This window comes from Porites lutea, chromosome 8 (genome assembly GCF_958299795.1).
Source record: "Porites lutea chromosome 8, jaPorLute2.1, whole genome shotgun sequence".
Lineage (NCBI taxonomy): Eukaryota > Metazoa > Cnidaria > Anthozoa > Scleractinia > Poritidae > Porites > Porites lutea.
The window spans coordinates 13,618,947-13,636,852 of record NC_133208.1 but is presented as its reverse complement, the minus strand read 5'-3'; the positions used below and the strand labels follow the sequence as shown (position 1 = coordinate 13,636,852).

General features: G+C 39.8%; 3 protein-coding genes across 4 annotated transcripts in view; 2 read left to right on the top strand and 1 right to left on the bottom strand.

The window, feature by feature from the left end:
* The first annotated feature begins 1,122 nt into the window (after positions 1–1,122).
* On the top strand, positions 1,123–3,875 carry LOC140946710 (melatonin receptor type 1B-B-like). Of its 2 annotated transcripts, none has more exons than XM_073395814.1 (2): positions 1,123–1,257; positions 2,069–3,875. In XM_073395814.1, exon 2 carries the CDS (start codon positions 2,168–2,170, stop codon positions 3,134–3,136), a length of 969 nt encoding a protein of 322 aa, XP_073251915.1. In that variant the 5' UTR covers positions 1,123–1,257; positions 2,069–2,167; the 3' UTR covers positions 3,137–3,875. The 2 variants fall into 2 exon arrangements, with proteins under 2 accessions (XP_073251915.1, XP_073251916.1); XM_073395815.1 differs by having other exon boundaries at positions 1,152–1,306.
* A 4,669-nt stretch (positions 3,876–8,544) lies between these two features.
* LOC140946052 (BTB/POZ domain-containing protein 2-like) lies at positions 8,545–10,708 on the top strand. Its single transcript, XM_073395121.1, has one exon. The coding sequence runs from the start codon at positions 8,578–8,580 to the stop codon at positions 9,904–9,906; it is 1,329 nt and encodes a 442-aa protein (XP_073251222.1). The 5' UTR covers positions 8,545–8,577; the 3' UTR covers positions 9,907–10,708.
* Positions 10,709–11,292: 584 nt separating this feature from the next.
* Positions 11,293–17,906, bottom strand: part of LOC140945217 (gamma-tubulin complex component 5-like) — a 29,699-nt gene continuing 23,085 nt past the window's right edge. Inside the window, exons 29-35 of the mRNA XM_073394268.1 lie at positions 17,574–17,694; positions 17,251–17,435; positions 15,673–15,717; positions 15,507–15,587; positions 14,774–14,862; positions 13,774–13,874; positions 11,293–12,904 (exon numbers count right to left, since the gene is read on the bottom strand). Coding sequence (XP_073250369.1) covers positions 12,849–12,904; positions 13,774–13,874; positions 14,774–14,862; positions 15,507–15,587; positions 15,673–15,717; positions 17,251–17,435; positions 17,574–17,694 — 678 coding nt within the window. The 3' untranslated portion in view covers positions 11,293–12,848. The remainder of the gene's footprint in view (positions 12,905–13,773; positions 13,875–14,773; positions 14,863–15,506; positions 15,588–15,672; positions 15,718–17,250; positions 17,436–17,573; positions 17,695–17,906) is intronic.

Below are 17,906 nucleotides of genomic sequence, written 5' to 3'. Positions count from 1 at the left end.
CTGCCAACACGGACGCAGCAACTCCCAACACTGCTGCGCCAACAATGTTGGAAGTTCGCTGCGTCCTTTGCACGTACTGAGCATTAGGTTGTACACATTCTTAACGCTGAAAACATTGAGACTCATCTCAGCTACAAACCCTGTCGACAAAAGTTTTCAGAAACTTTTCCCTTAGTCTGCTACGCAGCCGTTTTTAGTGTCGTCACGCAACGCTGAGGAGGAGCATTTCGTGACGACACTAAAAACGGCTGTGTAGCAGACTACTTTTCCTTCGATCGACCTTATCTTTATAATCCTCTAATGAGGCTTTGTTTCATGGCTACTATCTTGTAATGTATAGTGAAAGACGCAAAACCAAAGAATCGCCTGAAGGCTTGGTCTGAAATGTTCGTTTCTCTTCCCCCTAACCCGTGAAATATGATAGATCATAATATACCGCTTGCGTCAACTGTGAAAATAATATCACGCCAAGGCCATCCAAGACAGCGAAATAAATGGCTTTAAAGTGGACGTTTTCTACGTTTTCACATTGTACTTTAAAGATACAACCCTGGTGTATATACCGTGTTTTCTGATATGTAGGCAGCCTAGCCGTGCAACACTAACCCTTGTGAAAGGAAACATCTGTAAAACATTCTCTTTATTGCGGAAACGATCAAGTTGAACGCAGCCAGCGTAATTGACAGTCACTTCCGTTTCGCCACTTAGTTTAGTCAAAGTAGTTCCTCTCTACTCAAACGAGTCCTCTCTGTGTCACAGGGAGACTGGGGAGAGGGAGAAAAAAAGGGCGCGCCCTGCGGACGTGCTGAGAGTCTCATTTCGCGGGTCTATATCCGTTTATCTTCAGAAGAACAACGAAAGCCACGAGAACCAGAAAACCAGGGGAGCCACGAGATTCAGAAGAAGGAGAAGAACCGCTAAAGGCAGAGAGCCACGAGAACCAGGGAAGCTATCGCAAAGAATCAGGAAATTATAATCTGTTACACTATGTACACAGCTATGGCTATCTGACACTGAAGACGAGCCCTTTCCGTCACGGAAAGGGAGATTCTCCTCCTAGCACTGAGGGAGTCAAAGCGAGGCCATGAAAGGTCAAAGATTTTATGGATTTCAGTGATGATTACAAAGATTTGATCGCCACAAGAAGAAATATGATGCTGATTAGACAGTAGGGAATTTATGAGATAAAGAAAATGTTAAAAAGAAAAGCACACACAAGAAAAGAAGAGAGAAATCTCAGGACGGAAGCTCGTTAAAGTAATTCTATATCATATTGATGAAGTGACTTAGAAGGTCGAGAGGGCTGGTAGGTATAAAGTGTTCAAATTTTAAATGAATTGAAAGTCATGAAAGATAACGTCTCTCAATATTTTGGCTCCCGATATTACCCTTCCTATATTGTCACTTAAAACTGATAAGGGAAAACCAGCTTATCACAGGTTAAGATCATTTACCAATACATGGATCATTTTTAAGTAGTAACTGATTTCATAGGTGATTAAAACAGTTTCGTTTTGCATGTTAGATGAGTGAAAGTTCTACATTTTTTATTTTTTTGACAGACTGGAGCGCACAAGTTATCAATGTTAAAAAAAATACACATTCAAAGTTTAAACGTGCCACTTTTCGTCCTTCAACGTTCTCTTTGAAATTTCCAGAAGAATGTGGGCTGTAGCGTAGAATTAAGTAGGGCAGGCGCACAGACCAAGATTTAGTCTTTCAGGCAAGCGGAATTTCAAATGAAAACTTTCACCATTGTTCAGAGGCTGATGACAAAGAAACGTTGCAATATAGAAGACAGGAATTGAAGTTGGGTGGAAGTAAAATAAACAGAGATTTCAGTCTTAGAATTGAAGTAAATCAACTGAAAAAATGTTTTCATGAATTTTCTCTTTCAAAATTTGTTATTATAGAATGTAAATGACTTCCTTTTTCGCGTCTCGCCAATTACCCTAAGCGGATGAATCATTCTAACACCCCGCCTACACTTAAGTTAAAACATTAGCATATCCAATAGTTGAGTCATACTACGTAATTACGCTACCGATTGTTATTTATATCGTTTCAGTGTTTGAGTCACACAACAATTAACTGACCCAGTTACACGTTGGTCCAGCAATAATCTGCTCTTCACTGCTCCAGGCGCGCGAGTTGCGCTTTTCAAACTATGTCCAATAATTCTATGGATACGGTACCAGAAAATACCCTGCGATCTCGACATTTGGCGATCAAGCTCCTGGAAATCTCTGTGCTGTTTGTCATCACCGTCATATCTTTGGGAGGAAATATATTAGTTTGCATAACGGTTTATCGAAAGAAAGTTCTACGGACCATCACGAACATGTTCATAGTTGCGTTATGCGTTGCGGACATTCTGCTAGCGGCTTTTGCGATGCCGCTAACTCTAGGTGTTTTGATAGTAGACTATTGGCCGTTCGGTGATACAATTTGTCAAATTCAAGGCTTTAGCATTCATCTGTTGGTTTTCCAATCGCTTCAGATCATTACTTTGACGGCCACGAACAGAAACTTGAACGTCGTTCGACCGTGGCTTTACAAGCGCATTTTCACACGATGGAAAACTTTACTTATAATCATCGCCGTTAGCGTTTTGACAGCTGTTGTTTTGGGAATTCTGGCTATTTTTCTCTCCTCTAGATATGTATTTCACCCTGGAAAAGCAATCTGTGTCATGACCTTCCCGACGATCGACCACAGTTTTCGTTTTACGATTGCATTTAGTCTTCTCTTCGTCGCTTTTCCAACAATCGTCATTTTCTCGTGTTACATACGAGTTCTGCGGACCATAAAAAATCATCGTCGAGAGTACGACGCCTCACGAGGAGAACACGATTCCAGATCGGTTTTAAGCCGAGAAGAAGTGAAACTGTCCAAAATAATTTTCATTATTATTATAGGATTCTTGTTTTGTTGGCTCCCTTGCGTTATTATAGACATCATCGACTCAACTCGCGCGGAATGGTTTCCCCGTCAATTGTACATATTTTACACATTTTTGGCTTACACGAGCGCTGTCTTAAACCCCTGGATTTATGGGTTTAATAATAAGCTAGTTCGCAGAGAAATGCTCTTTTTACTGACAATGATATGTAGAGTTTGCCATATCTGTAGGTAAAAAAACGTGAAGATTTTATATATTTAACAGGTGGTTATTTTGAAAAGAGTTTTAGTGTAAGAGCATATAATTATATAGTGCTTTGTTAACATTGTCCAGTAGCTTTTATTTTGTTTTCTGTTTATTGACGAAAATACTGCAGACATAGTCCACGTATAAAGCTCGCGTGCTGAAAAAAAAACCACTTTGCCGCAGGTAAACACTATTAATAAACTAGGAACATTTTAATGATATTTATTAATTCATGTAGTTGTTTTACAAAGTGTTTTGTTTTATCCTAGTCAGTATAGTAAAAACAAAAGAGAAGAGGCTAGAATTTTTACAACTAAGAAATTCAACGTATAAAAAGAAGATGTTTTATATGACGCTCAGTTAATTTTTATTTTAAGTTACAAGTCTGGACGAATAACCAATATTTTAATTGCAGCTAAATGCTTTGTAGTCTTTGCAGAAGCTACAGGAATACAAAAAACCCCTAAAGCCTTATTTCCGCCCAACGTAGGCAGATTTTAAATTAATTTTATCACAAGGATAAATGAAACTATTTTCAGTTGTATTCATATTTATATTTTGTAGGCCACACAGACATTTCATTCTCCACAGCCTACCTATTTATCAATCTACATCAGTATACATGTATCCGCCTGATCATAAGACAACTCACGTAGTTCACGTCCGGTCAATTCAAAAAAAGGAATAAAGGCTCTCATGCATATATTTGTCACAAATCGATGTGTTTATCTCCCACTTCTAACTCCCTTTCTTGCTTTCAAGAACAACAAAAGAGTCAAGAAAGTTCCAGATTGGTAAACGTTTGGGCACGAATCAAAAATAACTTGACGCCAGACCCTCAGGCTTTTGTCTGCGTAAATACGAGTGGTGCTTGTACTGAATTTTAAACGGTTCACGCCAGAATGCTAGTTGTTTTCGTTGAGTCATGTATAATTTTTATGTGCCATGTGACGACTAGTAGTCATTATCGTCAGCTCGTTTCAGTCTATCAATTCAAACTGGTCAGGCCTGAGACAAATTACAAGTTCTGATCACGAAACGAATATTAATCATAAATTTTTTGGAAGACGGTTTCTTATTTAGTCCTCCTTAGGCCGACTAAAGACTGAGTTGCCAGGGAGGGCTTGTCGCTCTTCAGGCGAGAAAGCGGGAGAAATAGAACCTCTTAGCATTAAAAGGGAACAGCGGCATTATTGACCATTAGTTTAACATCCTATATCAGTTTGTCTTTACATCTTATTTTCCTCTTTAATTCTGCATATAGTGATCGGCAGGCTCTGCGGCAGGCATTTAACTTCACAGCGGGCTATGGTGTATTTTTGTTTTCCTGAAATCAAACCGTATATCCTCACTTTAGGCACCTAATTAAAACACAGCGGTGTTTATACCCACGTTGCCTACCATCGGCGGAGAACACAGGTTGTTGCTGCTTTTCTCCTCTTAAACAGTTCCGCGCGATTTGTCTTTGAACAGTCGTGACGTCACGCATGGGGTTTTGTCCTCAGTTTTCTAGAACTCCGACTTGTTTAGAAGATGCAGGCTACCGACCTAATTAGTTTCACAAGAAAAACATAAACAGAAATTCGTTGACAAAACATAGTCGAGGGTAATTATTATATGGACACATTCGACGTCGATCCCGCTTTTGACCCACCTGAGAGCTGTTGCTTTCTAGTCACATTTCTGGGATACATTTTAAAATATTTCTTTTAACTTTCTATGGCTAAGTTTATGAGCCGCTTGCTATGTGATCACGCCCAAACTGTCTGGATTAAAAGCCCAGCCTCTCAGAAGAGTTATTTGTGGTGTTCTTTTTTTCTTGTTCACGTCCGGTCAATTCAAAAAATGGAATAAAGGCTCTCACATATTTGTCACAAATCGATGTGTTTATCTCCAACTTCTAACTCCCTTTCTTGCTTTAAAGAACAACAAAAGAGTCAAGAAAGTTCCAAATTGGTAAACGTTTGGGCACGAATCAAAAATAACTTGACGCCAGACCCTCAGGCTTTTGTCTGCGTAATTACGAGTGGTGCTTGTACTGAATTTTAAACGGTTCACGCCAAAATGCTAGCTGTTTTCGTTGGGTCAAATATAATTTTTATGTGCCATATGACGACTAGTAGTCATTATCGTCAGCTCGTTTCAGTCTATCATTTCAAACTGGTCAGGCTTGAGACATATTACAAGTTCTGATCACGAAACGAATTTTAATCATAAATTTTCTGGAAGACGGTTTCTTTTTTAGTCCTCCTTAGGCCGACGAAAGACTGAGTTGCCAGGGAGGGCTTGTCGCTCTTCAGGCGAGAAAGCGGAAGAAATAGAACCTCTTAGCATTAAAAGGGAACAGCGGCATTATTGACCATTACTTTAACATCCTATATCAGTTTGTCGGTATATCTAATTAAAACACAGCGGTTTTTATACCCGCGTTGCCTATACCAGAAGAAAGATGTGTAAAAATTGTCATCGGAGGAGAACACGGGTTGTTGCTTTCCTCCTTTTAAACAGTTCCGCGCGATTTGTCTTTGTACAGTCGTGACGTCACGCATGGGGTTTTGTCCTCAGTTTTCTAGAACTCCGACTTGTTTAGAAGATGCAGGCTACCGACCTAATCAGTTTCACAAGAAAAATATAAACAGAAATTCGTTGACAAAACATAGTCGAGGGTAATTATTATATGGACACATTCGACGTCGATCCCGCTTTTCACCCACCTGAGAGCTGTCGCTTTCTAGTCACATTTTTGTGTAAAATATTTCTTTTAACTTTCTATGGTTAAGTTTATAAGCCGCTTGTTATGTGATCACGCCCAAACTGTCTGGATTAAAAGCCCAGCCTTTCAGAAGAGTTATTTGTGGTGTTCTTTTTTTCTTTCCTCTATAAATTGCTTCTTTATTTGTCTCGTAATTTTTTGGGAAGTTTTTCTCGTCAATAAATTATTAAAATTGTTGTTTCACACGCATCAGGGTGGAAAAGAAAAAAAAAAAAACAAAAGTTCATCAAGCCTTCTGTCTATCTGACGTGGATGTCAGAAGCAGTGGCCGATCCAGACCTTCAGATAAGGAGGAGGGGGCTGGTCCCCCCAATTTTTTTGGTCTAAAAAATAAGGGGGGCCCTACCCTGGATCCGCCACTGAGAAGATAAGCCTTAAAAAACGTCATAGATCGTGCAATCTGAGCGAAAAACATTGATCAAATTAATGGACACTAAGCAGCTGACTGAGCAGCAAAACTGATTTTTGTGCAAAGTTTTCAATGCCGGCATATATACCTAGCCACTAAGGCTCTCAGCGTGATAGCACCCACCCAACGATATAAGAAGTCTTTGAAGTTTAATTTGTAGACATGCATTAGTTTTGGCTGAACATTTTTAGCTTCATGCATATTTTATGTGCAAATCAAAAGAAAGAGTAAGAACTGCCTGTTTATTCTGGCAAATAAAACAAAAACAAAGCAAAAGAATAAATATAAGAAGATATAAAAAGCAGAAAAACAAAATCGTTGCTGTTACGTTTTCAGTGCGATCTGATCGGTCTGCTGCATTTTTAAATAAAAAATTGTGTCTTTTGCTGATCCAGATCTTTTATCGAGATCTGTCGCTGATGAACTTGACCATGATAAGTTGTGGTTTTCAGATATGTTTCAGAATTAATTACCGTTGGCTCCCGTGGCAAACATTGACGACTTATCATGAGCAAACTGAATACAAGAGCGTTATCAGACTGTCCAACCTTTTGAGTAAGTAAAATCGAGATATTCTTCAATTACCGAAGGATCGCGCGAGTGCTGAAGACGCGAGTCGCTGGGGGGAGGGGGGAGGGAGGGTGAAGTGGCATGCTCCCCCAGAAAGTATTGAAATCTTGATGCTTGAAACGGCATTTTTAGCGTTCTGAGAGGAAAATTGCTGTCTGAAATGTTCGATAAAACAATTGTTATTTTCATGCCTATTTATGTTTGCGTGTCTTCGTGTGCAAGTGCTAGATCCAGGAGCCCGTGTTTCCTTTTTTTTTTTTTGGATATCAGTTTTAAGAATACTCTGTTCTTGTGTAAGTATCATAAGAATTCATATGATATGAAATATCGGTACAGATGTCAAAATCCGGATTTCTTCCTATTCCCATCACTTTTTGGTCGGGACTCGGGATTTCAAGCGAAATCACGGAAATCCCGACGAGATCGGGATTTTTACTCAAACACTACAGAGTTCTTACCAGACCGCGGCATTGCGGCATTGCCGCACATTTTCGGCAAATGCCGTGCTCTACAATTAGCGTAAGGGGTCGCCCGGGGGGGGGGGGGTACTCTCATATATGGGCTATGGGCTATATAGGTACATGCCGCGGAATAGGGTATGGTTTTTGAGGTTCTTGGTCCTTAAATAGGGTATCTTTTTTGACCCTTTTGTTTCTGTGTCCCTGGTGTGGTCCTTAGATAGGGTAGCTTAATTGTATTATCTAATACTGCAGTGTGAAAATGCCCGCCTAAACGAACGGTTTCTTTTAAACTTGATGTATCCGTTTAAGTATTCTAGTATCCAATGTTACAGAGAAGAAATAGAGTTTTCCTTTCCATGCTATGAATAATTTTGTTCTTTCCTTGAATAGGGTGTCATTTTTTGGCTTTGGGCCTTAAAAAGGGCATCAGTTTTCGCTTTCTTAGTCCTTAAATAGGGTTAGGGTTCATAAATATGAACCTTCGCGGCACACCCCTATCCAAAATTCGCGGGAGTACCCTCCCCCGGGGGGGTCGCAAGGGCAAAAAGAAGGATAAAAAACCTGTTACAAAACGTACGTAAACATTCGTTCACATACGTACATTTCCTTATAATATAAGCCAAAATTATATTGGTTATGGCGTCTTTAGAAAACACTCATCATTTATACTGCGCGTTTCAACAACATTCTGAAGTTCAAAAGCCAACTGACGATTGCGTTTTTCGCTGCCGACAATCTTCTTTACGGACCTCTTAGGAAACAAAACTTTACTTTAAAGGGTTCAAAAGGTCATCGTTTGTGATTTGTGATTGGTTGATTTCGATTCGTTTTGTGTGTTTCTGTCAGGGTTTCTGTGTTTCAAGGTTCGTTGCTTGCAGGAGCCTATCTGTTGCTTGTGATCGTAATTATGATTGACGGCAACGAAAAACACAATTGTGCAGGCGGCTTTTGAACTTTAGAGTTAGCATGTTACTGAAAAGCAAGGTAAAACGTTGATTTATCTATCTCTCGGTACCATCATTAGAAAAAAACTGAAAAAAATGGAAGTGAAGAGGATAACGAGGAAAAGGAAGAAAAATGATCGCGTGGATCTGGGAACTAAACAGGATCCGCCATTTTTGACTCAAGTCCCTGGAAACGGGCGACGTAGCTTTGTCGTACCCTCGTACGTGTGTTTTTGACCGACCAGTAGCGATTTTTTCAATACAAACACGTCATGGCTTCAAACGAAGGCGAAGATTCCCATACGAAGGGAAAGACCATTAAGGAACGACTTAAGATGATGCTCAATAACGACGTTATGAGCGATGTCACGTTTGTGATCAAAGATGCAATGGAGGACGCGGTTGTATTCAAAGCTCATAAGTTTGTGCTCGCTGTAAGCAGTCCAGTGTTTTATGCCATGTTTTACGGCAGGCTTTCAGAGAGAAAAGACAAAATCGAGCTGCCTGATTGTGACTCTGAGAGCTTTCTTGAATTCCTTCGGTTTCTGTATTGTGATGAAGTTAACCTTACTGGGAGTTCGGTGCTGCAAGTTTTATACTTGGCAAAGAAGTATATAGTGCCGCAATTAGAGGTAGCTTGCTCGACGTTTTTGACCGAAAACCTCTCTTCTGAAAACGTTTTCGATATCCTTCCTCATGCAAAGAGTTTCGAAGACGACGAGCTTGTTGCTCGTTGCTGGGAAGTTGTGGATGTCAGCGCTCAAGAAGCGGTGAAATCGGAGACATTTCCATCAATAACAAAAGAACTTCTCTTTGAAGTCATCACGCGAGATGGGCTTTCAATTCACGAGATTGAGTTATTCCAAGCTGTAGACCGCTGGGCTGCTGCGGAATGCGTTAGAAAAGATCTTGAACCCACAAAAGACAATAAGAGAAGAGTAGCAGGCGAAGATATTATAAACAATATTCGCTTTCCTCTCATGACTCAAGCACAGTTTGCAAGAGAAGTCCCTCGCTCTGGTCTCCTCCCCAAAGACGAGATTATTGAGTTATTTATGTGGTTCAGCTCAGTGTCAATAAGTAATCCTAAATTCATCAAACGACCAAGAATGTTATACACTCATTCATTCTCACGCTGTAAGAGATTTCCCCAAGTTAGTCATGGCTGGGGCTACTCTAGTGGAATACCTGATGGCTTGGTATTTTCAGTAAATACCCCAATTGTTATGCGTGGGGTACGGCTGTTTGGGAGTCGGGGGTATTCGTATGAAGTCTCCCTCAAGCTGTACTCATTAGTTCAAGGAAGAAATGAAAGTGATCAAGAGTTATTTTCAGTGGAAGGCTGCTTCACCACTGATGCAGAATATACTGATGGTTATTATGGCTTTGATGTTCTGTTTGATCGCCCTGTTCATCTTGAAGCAGGTGTGCAGTATAGGATTTGCGCCAATATCTCAGGCACAAGTTCATGGTATGGTTCCAGTGGGTTGAATATGGTTGAGTGCGATGGCATTTGCTTCAAGTTCAATGGTCAAACCAGTCCTAACGGTACAAATGATTCAGGGGGGCAGTTTCCACAGATCTTGTTTCACGAATGCTGATGATGTTTGCAGCTAGTTTTCTTTTTTTGTTTTTTTGTTCTGTTGCTGTTGTTGTTGTTGCTTTTTGCACAACATTGGACTTCACAGTCAACCCCAATTAGTTTGGACCATCAGGACCTTTTAGTTAGTGTCTTTCTGTAGCAACAATTCTATAATCATGGCGAGGTGTGAGAAGATAACCTTAGAAAGAGTTAGAGGAGTAACATATTTACATTGACACGGGGCCGTGATTAAGGACCAGGGGCAGGGGATTTCCTCCACCAATTGTGAGCCCAACCTTCAGCTGGTAATTGGCTATACCTAGTCACCTTTAACCTTGGTGACAACCTTGTAAACATGATTACAATATTGAAGTTAGTATTGAATTCAATCAGTGTAGCCTACCACTTGAGTCATTTAGTCCCAAGCACCCAAGCAAAGGGCCATGCCAAATGAATGCTGAAGAGGTTTCATTTGAATGGCCACACCATAGGATTTCATCCACGGGCTTAAAAGTTAGAACTAACAAGTTAAATAAATAGTACTATGTGAAAGTATTGCTGAAGTATTGAGTGGTTATTGTACATTATATTATAGTATTTCATCAACAGAGCCTTAACGTTTAACTACACTTAAAGTAAACTGAGCAAATTAAAATTAAGAAGGTACTGATGAAAAGGTTTCATTCGAATGGTCACACAATAGAATTTCATCCACAGACTCAAAAAATATTTACATTTTAAATAAATTTTACCATGTGAAAGTACTGCTGAAGAGGTTTCATTTGAATGGTAACACCACAGGATTTCATCCACAGACTCGAAAGTTAAAACTGCATACTAAACAAATAGTACCATGAGAAAGTACTGCTGAAGAGGTTTCATTTGAATGGTAACACCACAGGATTTCATCCACAGACTCGAAAGTTAGAACTGCATACTAAACAAATAGTACCATGAGAAAGTACTGCTGAAGAGGTTTCATTTGAATGGTAACACCACAGGATTTCATCCACAGACTCAAGAGTTAGAACTACGTACCATGAGAAAGTACTGCTGAAGAGGTTTCATTTGAATGGTCAAACCACGGGATAAAACTACATACTAAATAAATAGTAGGTCTAATTTGAATGACATACCATGGGATTTCATCACAGACTCAAAACTACTGTGACAGTACAACTGAAAATTGTTTTTCTTGAGTAGTTGCACTACAAAACTCAAAAGAGTTTAGTTTAGTTTCTGTCATTCTTAGTTTGTCCATAGATGTTTAATGTCTTGGATCACCAGAATAAATGTTTTAAATTCAGGACTTTGGCACATGTAACCAACACTCATTGCAATAAGGGAAGATGTGAAGATTTTTTCACTGACAATAATCCTTTCATTATTAAAGTTTTTTATTATTATTAGAGCAGCATAACACAACAATACATACATGTACATCTCTTATAAGTATTTCTTGGCAGAAATAGGACATTGTATATTAAAAATAAGGACCAGAGAAGTATGTGACAACCTTATTATGTAGAGTGAGATTTTCTTGTTGCAATAAACATAACCTGCACTGTAGGTATTTTCTGAGGGCTAACAAACACTGATTTGTCAGTTTTTTTCTATTTTCTTTCTTAACCCATTCGCCCGTGAAACGCCTGTAACCGCCTGTGCGGATCCACATCCCCAACTCGTTTCCAGGGTTCTCTCTTTTGCCTCGAAGCAAGAGAGAACCCTGGGAACGACGTTGCCACGTCCCTTCTACCGCTTGCGATGTCATCAGTTTTGATGGTCCGGGACAACTTTGTCATCTAACTTGTGAAGGGTGAAGAGATCTTTCACACCATACGAGAATGAGCATGATTTGGTCAAGTAGACCGGAGAGAAAGTAGGCTGACTTCCAGGCTCCGAGATAGTTGAATTGAGAAAGTGTTAACACCCTTCTTTTTTCCTTTTTCCGGCCCCCCCAACTTTTCGCGTTCCTTTCACTTTCGCGTCTTCCCCACTATCTGAGAGCCTGGAACAGGCACGTGGACCCGAAATTTCCCGTGAAAATCTTGTTCCATCGCCCACCTACCTCTCCTTTCACCTAATCCTAAGATCCTACAAGCTTTCCCGAAAACGTTTCCCACCAAAATGAAGCCTACTAAATGACTGCCCAGCAAAAGAAGTAAAACACGAGACAAGAAAAGCGGAAGAAGACGGGACGAGAAAAAGCTAAAAGAAAAATTCAAGACTGCTGTCACTTTTAAACTCAAGATGAAAAAGTTTGCTTTCTGCACATGCCCGAAATTCGGAAACCAATATTTTGCAGCTGGATTAGAAGGGCATTGTAAGACCTGTAAACGGCTTTTTGGTTAGTTGTAGCTTTTTCGGCAAAATTCCCCGGAGCGAATGAGTGAATACCCAGCTCATTGATCGCATTACATTTTCTACTTTCCCCGTGAGCCGCTCACTGCTTTCAAAATCAACGATGTGGGGAACAGTCATGAAGCACTGAGTGCCTCCCATCCATATCCAGGATAATGTTATATGTCCGCACTTCAACAGGCTTTAGTAATCTGTTCCTATCCAGCTCCAGTCATTTGCCCTCTCGTTACCACACAAATTTAACGTAGACACAGCGCTGTTTATATCAGGCTGTTGTGGGTGGCCCAAGACCTCGCCACTCCTCTTGGCTTCCCCATTAGAGAACAAGCGATCAACCAAGACAAGTCATAAGATCATAAAGGCATATGGTCTCTTGAACAAGATGAAAATATTGTAGTGTTTTCTGTGACTGGGTCTCGAAGTATGATCACTTGGTTACATCGCATGCACACTTGACGCACAAGGTGACTTCTTCAGTGATGTTTTTGTGGTCTAAATTTGCCTGTAAGAGTTTCAAAGGCTAATCTCCCCACTTCAAGATGTGAAGCTTTCAACAGATTGATATGTAATCTTCAGGTTGAGCATCAGCAGGATAAATTGTCAGCTGTTCGATGTGAAGATTAGCGATGAAGATAACGCAAAAGCCAAGGAATCCACTGAGAATACAAAAACGGAAAGGGGTAAGAGTTAAAAAAAAGGCTGAAACAAAATGACTGGGAAAGTTTTCTATGAGTGTTACACGGACAATTTGGCTTGCTGTTGTTGTCGTAGTTATTGTTGCTGTGTTTTTTATTTTTTAGGGGGTGGGGGGGGGGGGAGGGGGTCATAAATGTAGCTTGCTACACTTCAACTGTTTGAAAGGTCAATAAAATTCTTCGGTATACTGCAAGGATTTGCACCATTACTTTCAAAAAAATACTTTCGTAAATGCCAGATGTAGGCAAAAAGTTATAGAGCAGTGCCATAGCAGAGATACACTAGATTGAAGGGCGTTAATGTTTTCCCGTTTTTTTTTCCACGCCAGGAAATCGTTTTCGGCAGCTAGCGTTCAAGTGTATATCGATGTATAGAAACTGAAGGTTTGTTGGTTTGATATCTTAACAGAGCGTTGGTAACTTTACAATTATTTTCCCCATTTCGACTCTGACGCGTTCGGCCTTTCGGCCTTTTCAGACAGATTCGGTATTGAACGAAATGTGATGTTGTTGCGAAGAAAAAACTTTCACCCCAACCCCTCCCCGCACCCCCATCTTAAAGAGGGCCTCGGCGTTTTCGTGCGTTTTCCACTGAAAAGCGAGGACGACGAAAAGTGTGGAGACAACAAATGCGAGAGTGGTGACGTTAGATGCCGATCTCCGTGCGCTTTTCTTCAGTCCAAAAAGAAGGCAAAGACTGGAAAGGAACATTCCTTCCGTAAAGAGTGGCTCAAAACTACGTTGTAAGACTAAACTTTCGAGCATGTCCAGAGATGAAGGACTTAAATTTGTTGAAGAAAAGTTTTTAACTCTTCAGAGAAATGACTTACAATGTGGAAATGCCCCTCGCTTCACGATATTCCCAAGACAGGAAACAAGGAATGTATTACACTTGGTAAATTCGTCGTCAATTTTGCTGAACTTTTCCTCACTAAACAAAAAGGAAAAACAAAGAAAAGTACAATTGTAAGGTGCAGGGTTCTTCGATAATCTTCTACTACATCAAATTTGAGAGATAGTTGGTTCTCTACGGCGAATAGACTTCAAAAACACAGGCGACTTTGATGGATGGCGTATAAAGGCCCCTTTGTTTAACCGTTTACAGTAGCGGGGAGAATTTGTTGAAGTATCAATTATATTCAGCTTGTGTGATCATGTCCTCAATTCTCATGACCACACTGTTTTATAAAGCATTGATATTACAAGGAGAAAATTGATGCTGATCACTCTTAGGGCTTAAAGGGTTAAACTGAGACAAGCAGGCAGAGTTAACCTTTTAATCCCCAATATCCGCAACAAATTCTCCTAACTGATCTTCACACATTTCCATTGAGAATTATTTGAGAGAATTTGATAAAGGATCAAAGTATCTTCCCTTTTGTGAACATTTTAATGATCCTCACAACCTTATCTCTTGATCATGTATTGAACATATTATACACGAGAAAATTGATGTTGGCCACTCTGGGGACTTAACAGGTTTAAAATAACAAAAATTACAAAAATTATGTGCAATAAAAGACACGAAAAACGATAAGGAATGTTTGAGGGATTTTAAAATTTAGAAAAGGGCGAAAATAAAATTTTTGAAAACCTCGGTCATTTCGGGGCGTCTTAAGAGACTATTCCCAAGTTCCAAAAATTATCAGTTTCAAACCGAGGCTGAGTGCCCCAAAACCTTTCTTGTGAATACGAGTTTTATTTGAATGAGATTAAAAAAATCCTTTTAATATCAATGGCTTCGCATTTAGCCTCGCTTTGAAACAGAGGCTTGAGGCAACGAGAAATGGAAACATTTTAAAAATATATTTACTCAAAGTTTTTCCCCACCTGATGTGTTGGATGCCATTGTCCCAGTAGGACTGAAACAACAGAACTAAATTGAGGACTTTAAGGATTACTTCTCTTAAATATCCAACCTGACGAGAAAAAAGAAAAGTTGCTTCAACCAATCAGAAGCACTACCCACATCTGGAAACTGGCACGTCATGAGTATGGAATTTCTGGCCTCGTTCCTCAGACGTCATTTCGCGAGAAACCAGAGATGGCGTCGCGAAATGTCAGCTGTTTTTACAGGCTGGAAATAGGCTGATGTCCATACATATATTCGCGTGAAATGTCCAAAAAATTAGAACAACACGAACAACAAGGTCTGGACGATGATATGGAGGGAGACTGGGCTTTAGAAATTGACTTATATACCAGGCGAGGAAGTTTGAAAGTTAATGATCATTGTTCTTATCATGAACATGTATTGCTAAGACTACTTTCACGCGTTCAGACAGTGGAGATTGGTGCAGAATGGAGAGTGATGCTACCTGGGCCCCTCGCTGTCTTTTTTCCTGCTCACTTTTCTATGCGTCGTTGCCGCCCGGAAAAGGCTAACTATCACACAAATATAACACTTTATAAGCTGCATATCTTAAATACGTTTTTGAAAATGACTTTAGCTATGATGATGTATTTCAAAATATACTAAAGAAGACAACCACAGCTGATCAATATTCTTTCGCGACATGACAGTTAAGAATAACTCAAATAAAGGATCCGTCACTTGCCATACCTTTTGACTAAGTAAACAACGGTCGTATACTTTCTGAATGTACGTTGAATGTGCTTTGATGAGATCATCCAGATTATGAGCCTATCAAAAAAGATACACAGTTCAAATCTAATTTCAGTCGTCATTATTTACCGGTTAAATCAATCAGAGATACAAGAATAAGTACCTGGTTTAAGGCTTGTTGAAATTCCAGTCCAGTTGAATGTAAAATCTATCATTCAAAACGAAAGAAATTGGACAAGTACGCCTATGAACACAAGTAGTTATTAAAAAAAAAAACAACCTAATAAAGAATTAACACTTTTAAATGAGGTGCTATAGAAAACTTTTAAAAATATCATGGTCGGAGCAGAACAAATAAGTCAATTAGGGAGGAACTCATCTGTGTAAAGAAACAAAAGCTGGGAAGTATTTTGGCCATTTGAAAGGAAGTGAGGGCTTGGGAAAGATCATCTTGGAGGGAAAGATAGACAAGAAAAGAGAAAGGGGAAGACCAAGAAGGCAGTGGGAAAGCAACATACGGGATATTTTCGATACGTCCCTAACAGAAGTTGGAAGATTGGCACTCGAAAGAGATCGCTTCCGTTGTGCAGGTCAAAGATGCGACGTCCAATGGTATAAGCAGTTAGAGTAGAAGATAAGTGGATGTTTATTACTACAGGTTCCATCACTTGAATATCTTTACTATAAAAGTAAGTTTCTCACAGTTTCTGTATACTTTAAGGCAGATGACTGGATACGATGCCAAGAGCATACATTTCACAATTGGTTACGTAAATTATGTTTGTTAGCTGATAATGATACAAAATTAATATACGAAACAGTCGTTGAATTTTAATAAGGAACCTTACGCAACTACGAGGGCGATAACTTGATTCCTCCTGTATGTCGTTTCCTTTTCGCGTACTTGCAGTTGTAAAGGAATTTTTTTAAGGTGATGTTACACAAGACTACTCGCAACAACTATTTTTAGCGCAACACAGCTTGCGACACGCATTGTTTTGAGTGGTTACAGCATTGTTCTAACATTGCAACGCTGTGTTGCGCTAAAAATCGTCGTTGCGAATCGCCCTGTGTAACATCACCTTTAGAGATTCTCCGTTCTTCTCGTCACTAGGCGACATACGGAACCACGAGAGCTACGATTGTTAAAAAGTCTAAGTTAAAAAGGGAATTTAAGCAGTTTCAAAATTCATCGCGATAACTACATTACTCCGCGAAAATTTGTCAAATCTAGGCGAATATTTCTAGAGTTGAATTCTTAAAAACCGTATCCAAGTTCAAGGAAAGAATAAGAAAAACTTCATCTTGTGACGACGTCCTCCATAAAACTTGAAGTTAGAAGTTAGGAAATTTCACTTCGTAGTAGTGCAGTGACGGAATCGAAATGTGCTAAAATTAGCCTGTTTCAGGCGTTCAGAGAGTGGATACAGCGCAAAGAAAAGTGAGGAAGAAGACAAGAGAGGGGTACGGTAGGGGTGAGGAGAGAGGGGGTGGGGTAAGGAGAAAAGAGGGGGGTGGGAGTAAGTAGAGAGGGGGTGGGAGTAAGGAGAGAGGGCTTCCTTTTTCCCCTTCCGCTCTCCATTTCGCGCCACCCTCCACTGTCTGAACGCCTGGAAAAGGCCAGAATTGTTGTTTTCCTTAATAAAGGCCTTTTCTTTTCCGTTGACGTTATCGTTGCCGTTGCCGTCTCCATCGTAGTTACGTAAACTCCCTAACCACATGAACGTAAACTTCAACTTACTCTTGTCATAAAGTGATTATGAATGCTGTTGATAAACTGCATCAGCTTAAATCTGAAAACAAACATTTTGTGTAGGAGATCATGATCAGGTTTTCTGGAATCATCTGTGTCTGGTTTGGTTTCTGCTTCATCTTCATCACTCACGTCATCTTTCTCCTGTGGCAATCGTCTGTCACCCTGAAGGTCTAACCAAGAAGATGGCTACCTTAGCCAGCGAATACAGTCGTCTTTCGTTGCTACCTTGACTACAATGGACTGTCTAGAACGGACAACATTTGAACTGGACTTCTAGGTCTTCTATAATTATAAAAAGTAGTGGTTACCTGAAAATCTAAGTTCATCTAAGCTCCATTTTGCCTGTTTTAGTTTCAAAAGGAAGAGAAACACTAAATTGTACAGCTTCTGACAGGAACCATCAATAACAATGTTAACTGGCCAGGGAGCCTAAAAGAAAATGAGAACAAATTATGACAACATTCCTCAACAAACTCATAACTTTGCCATAAGTTACTAACGCAAACTGGATACCCCTACTCAAATCATCACTGATAAATGAAAAATTCTCGTCCCAAAGCCTTTTTAAAGTATTTTTCAGGTTTGAAAGATGTCTCTTGTTTCAACAACTATGTGTCAATAAAAGGAACGGCATGCTTTGG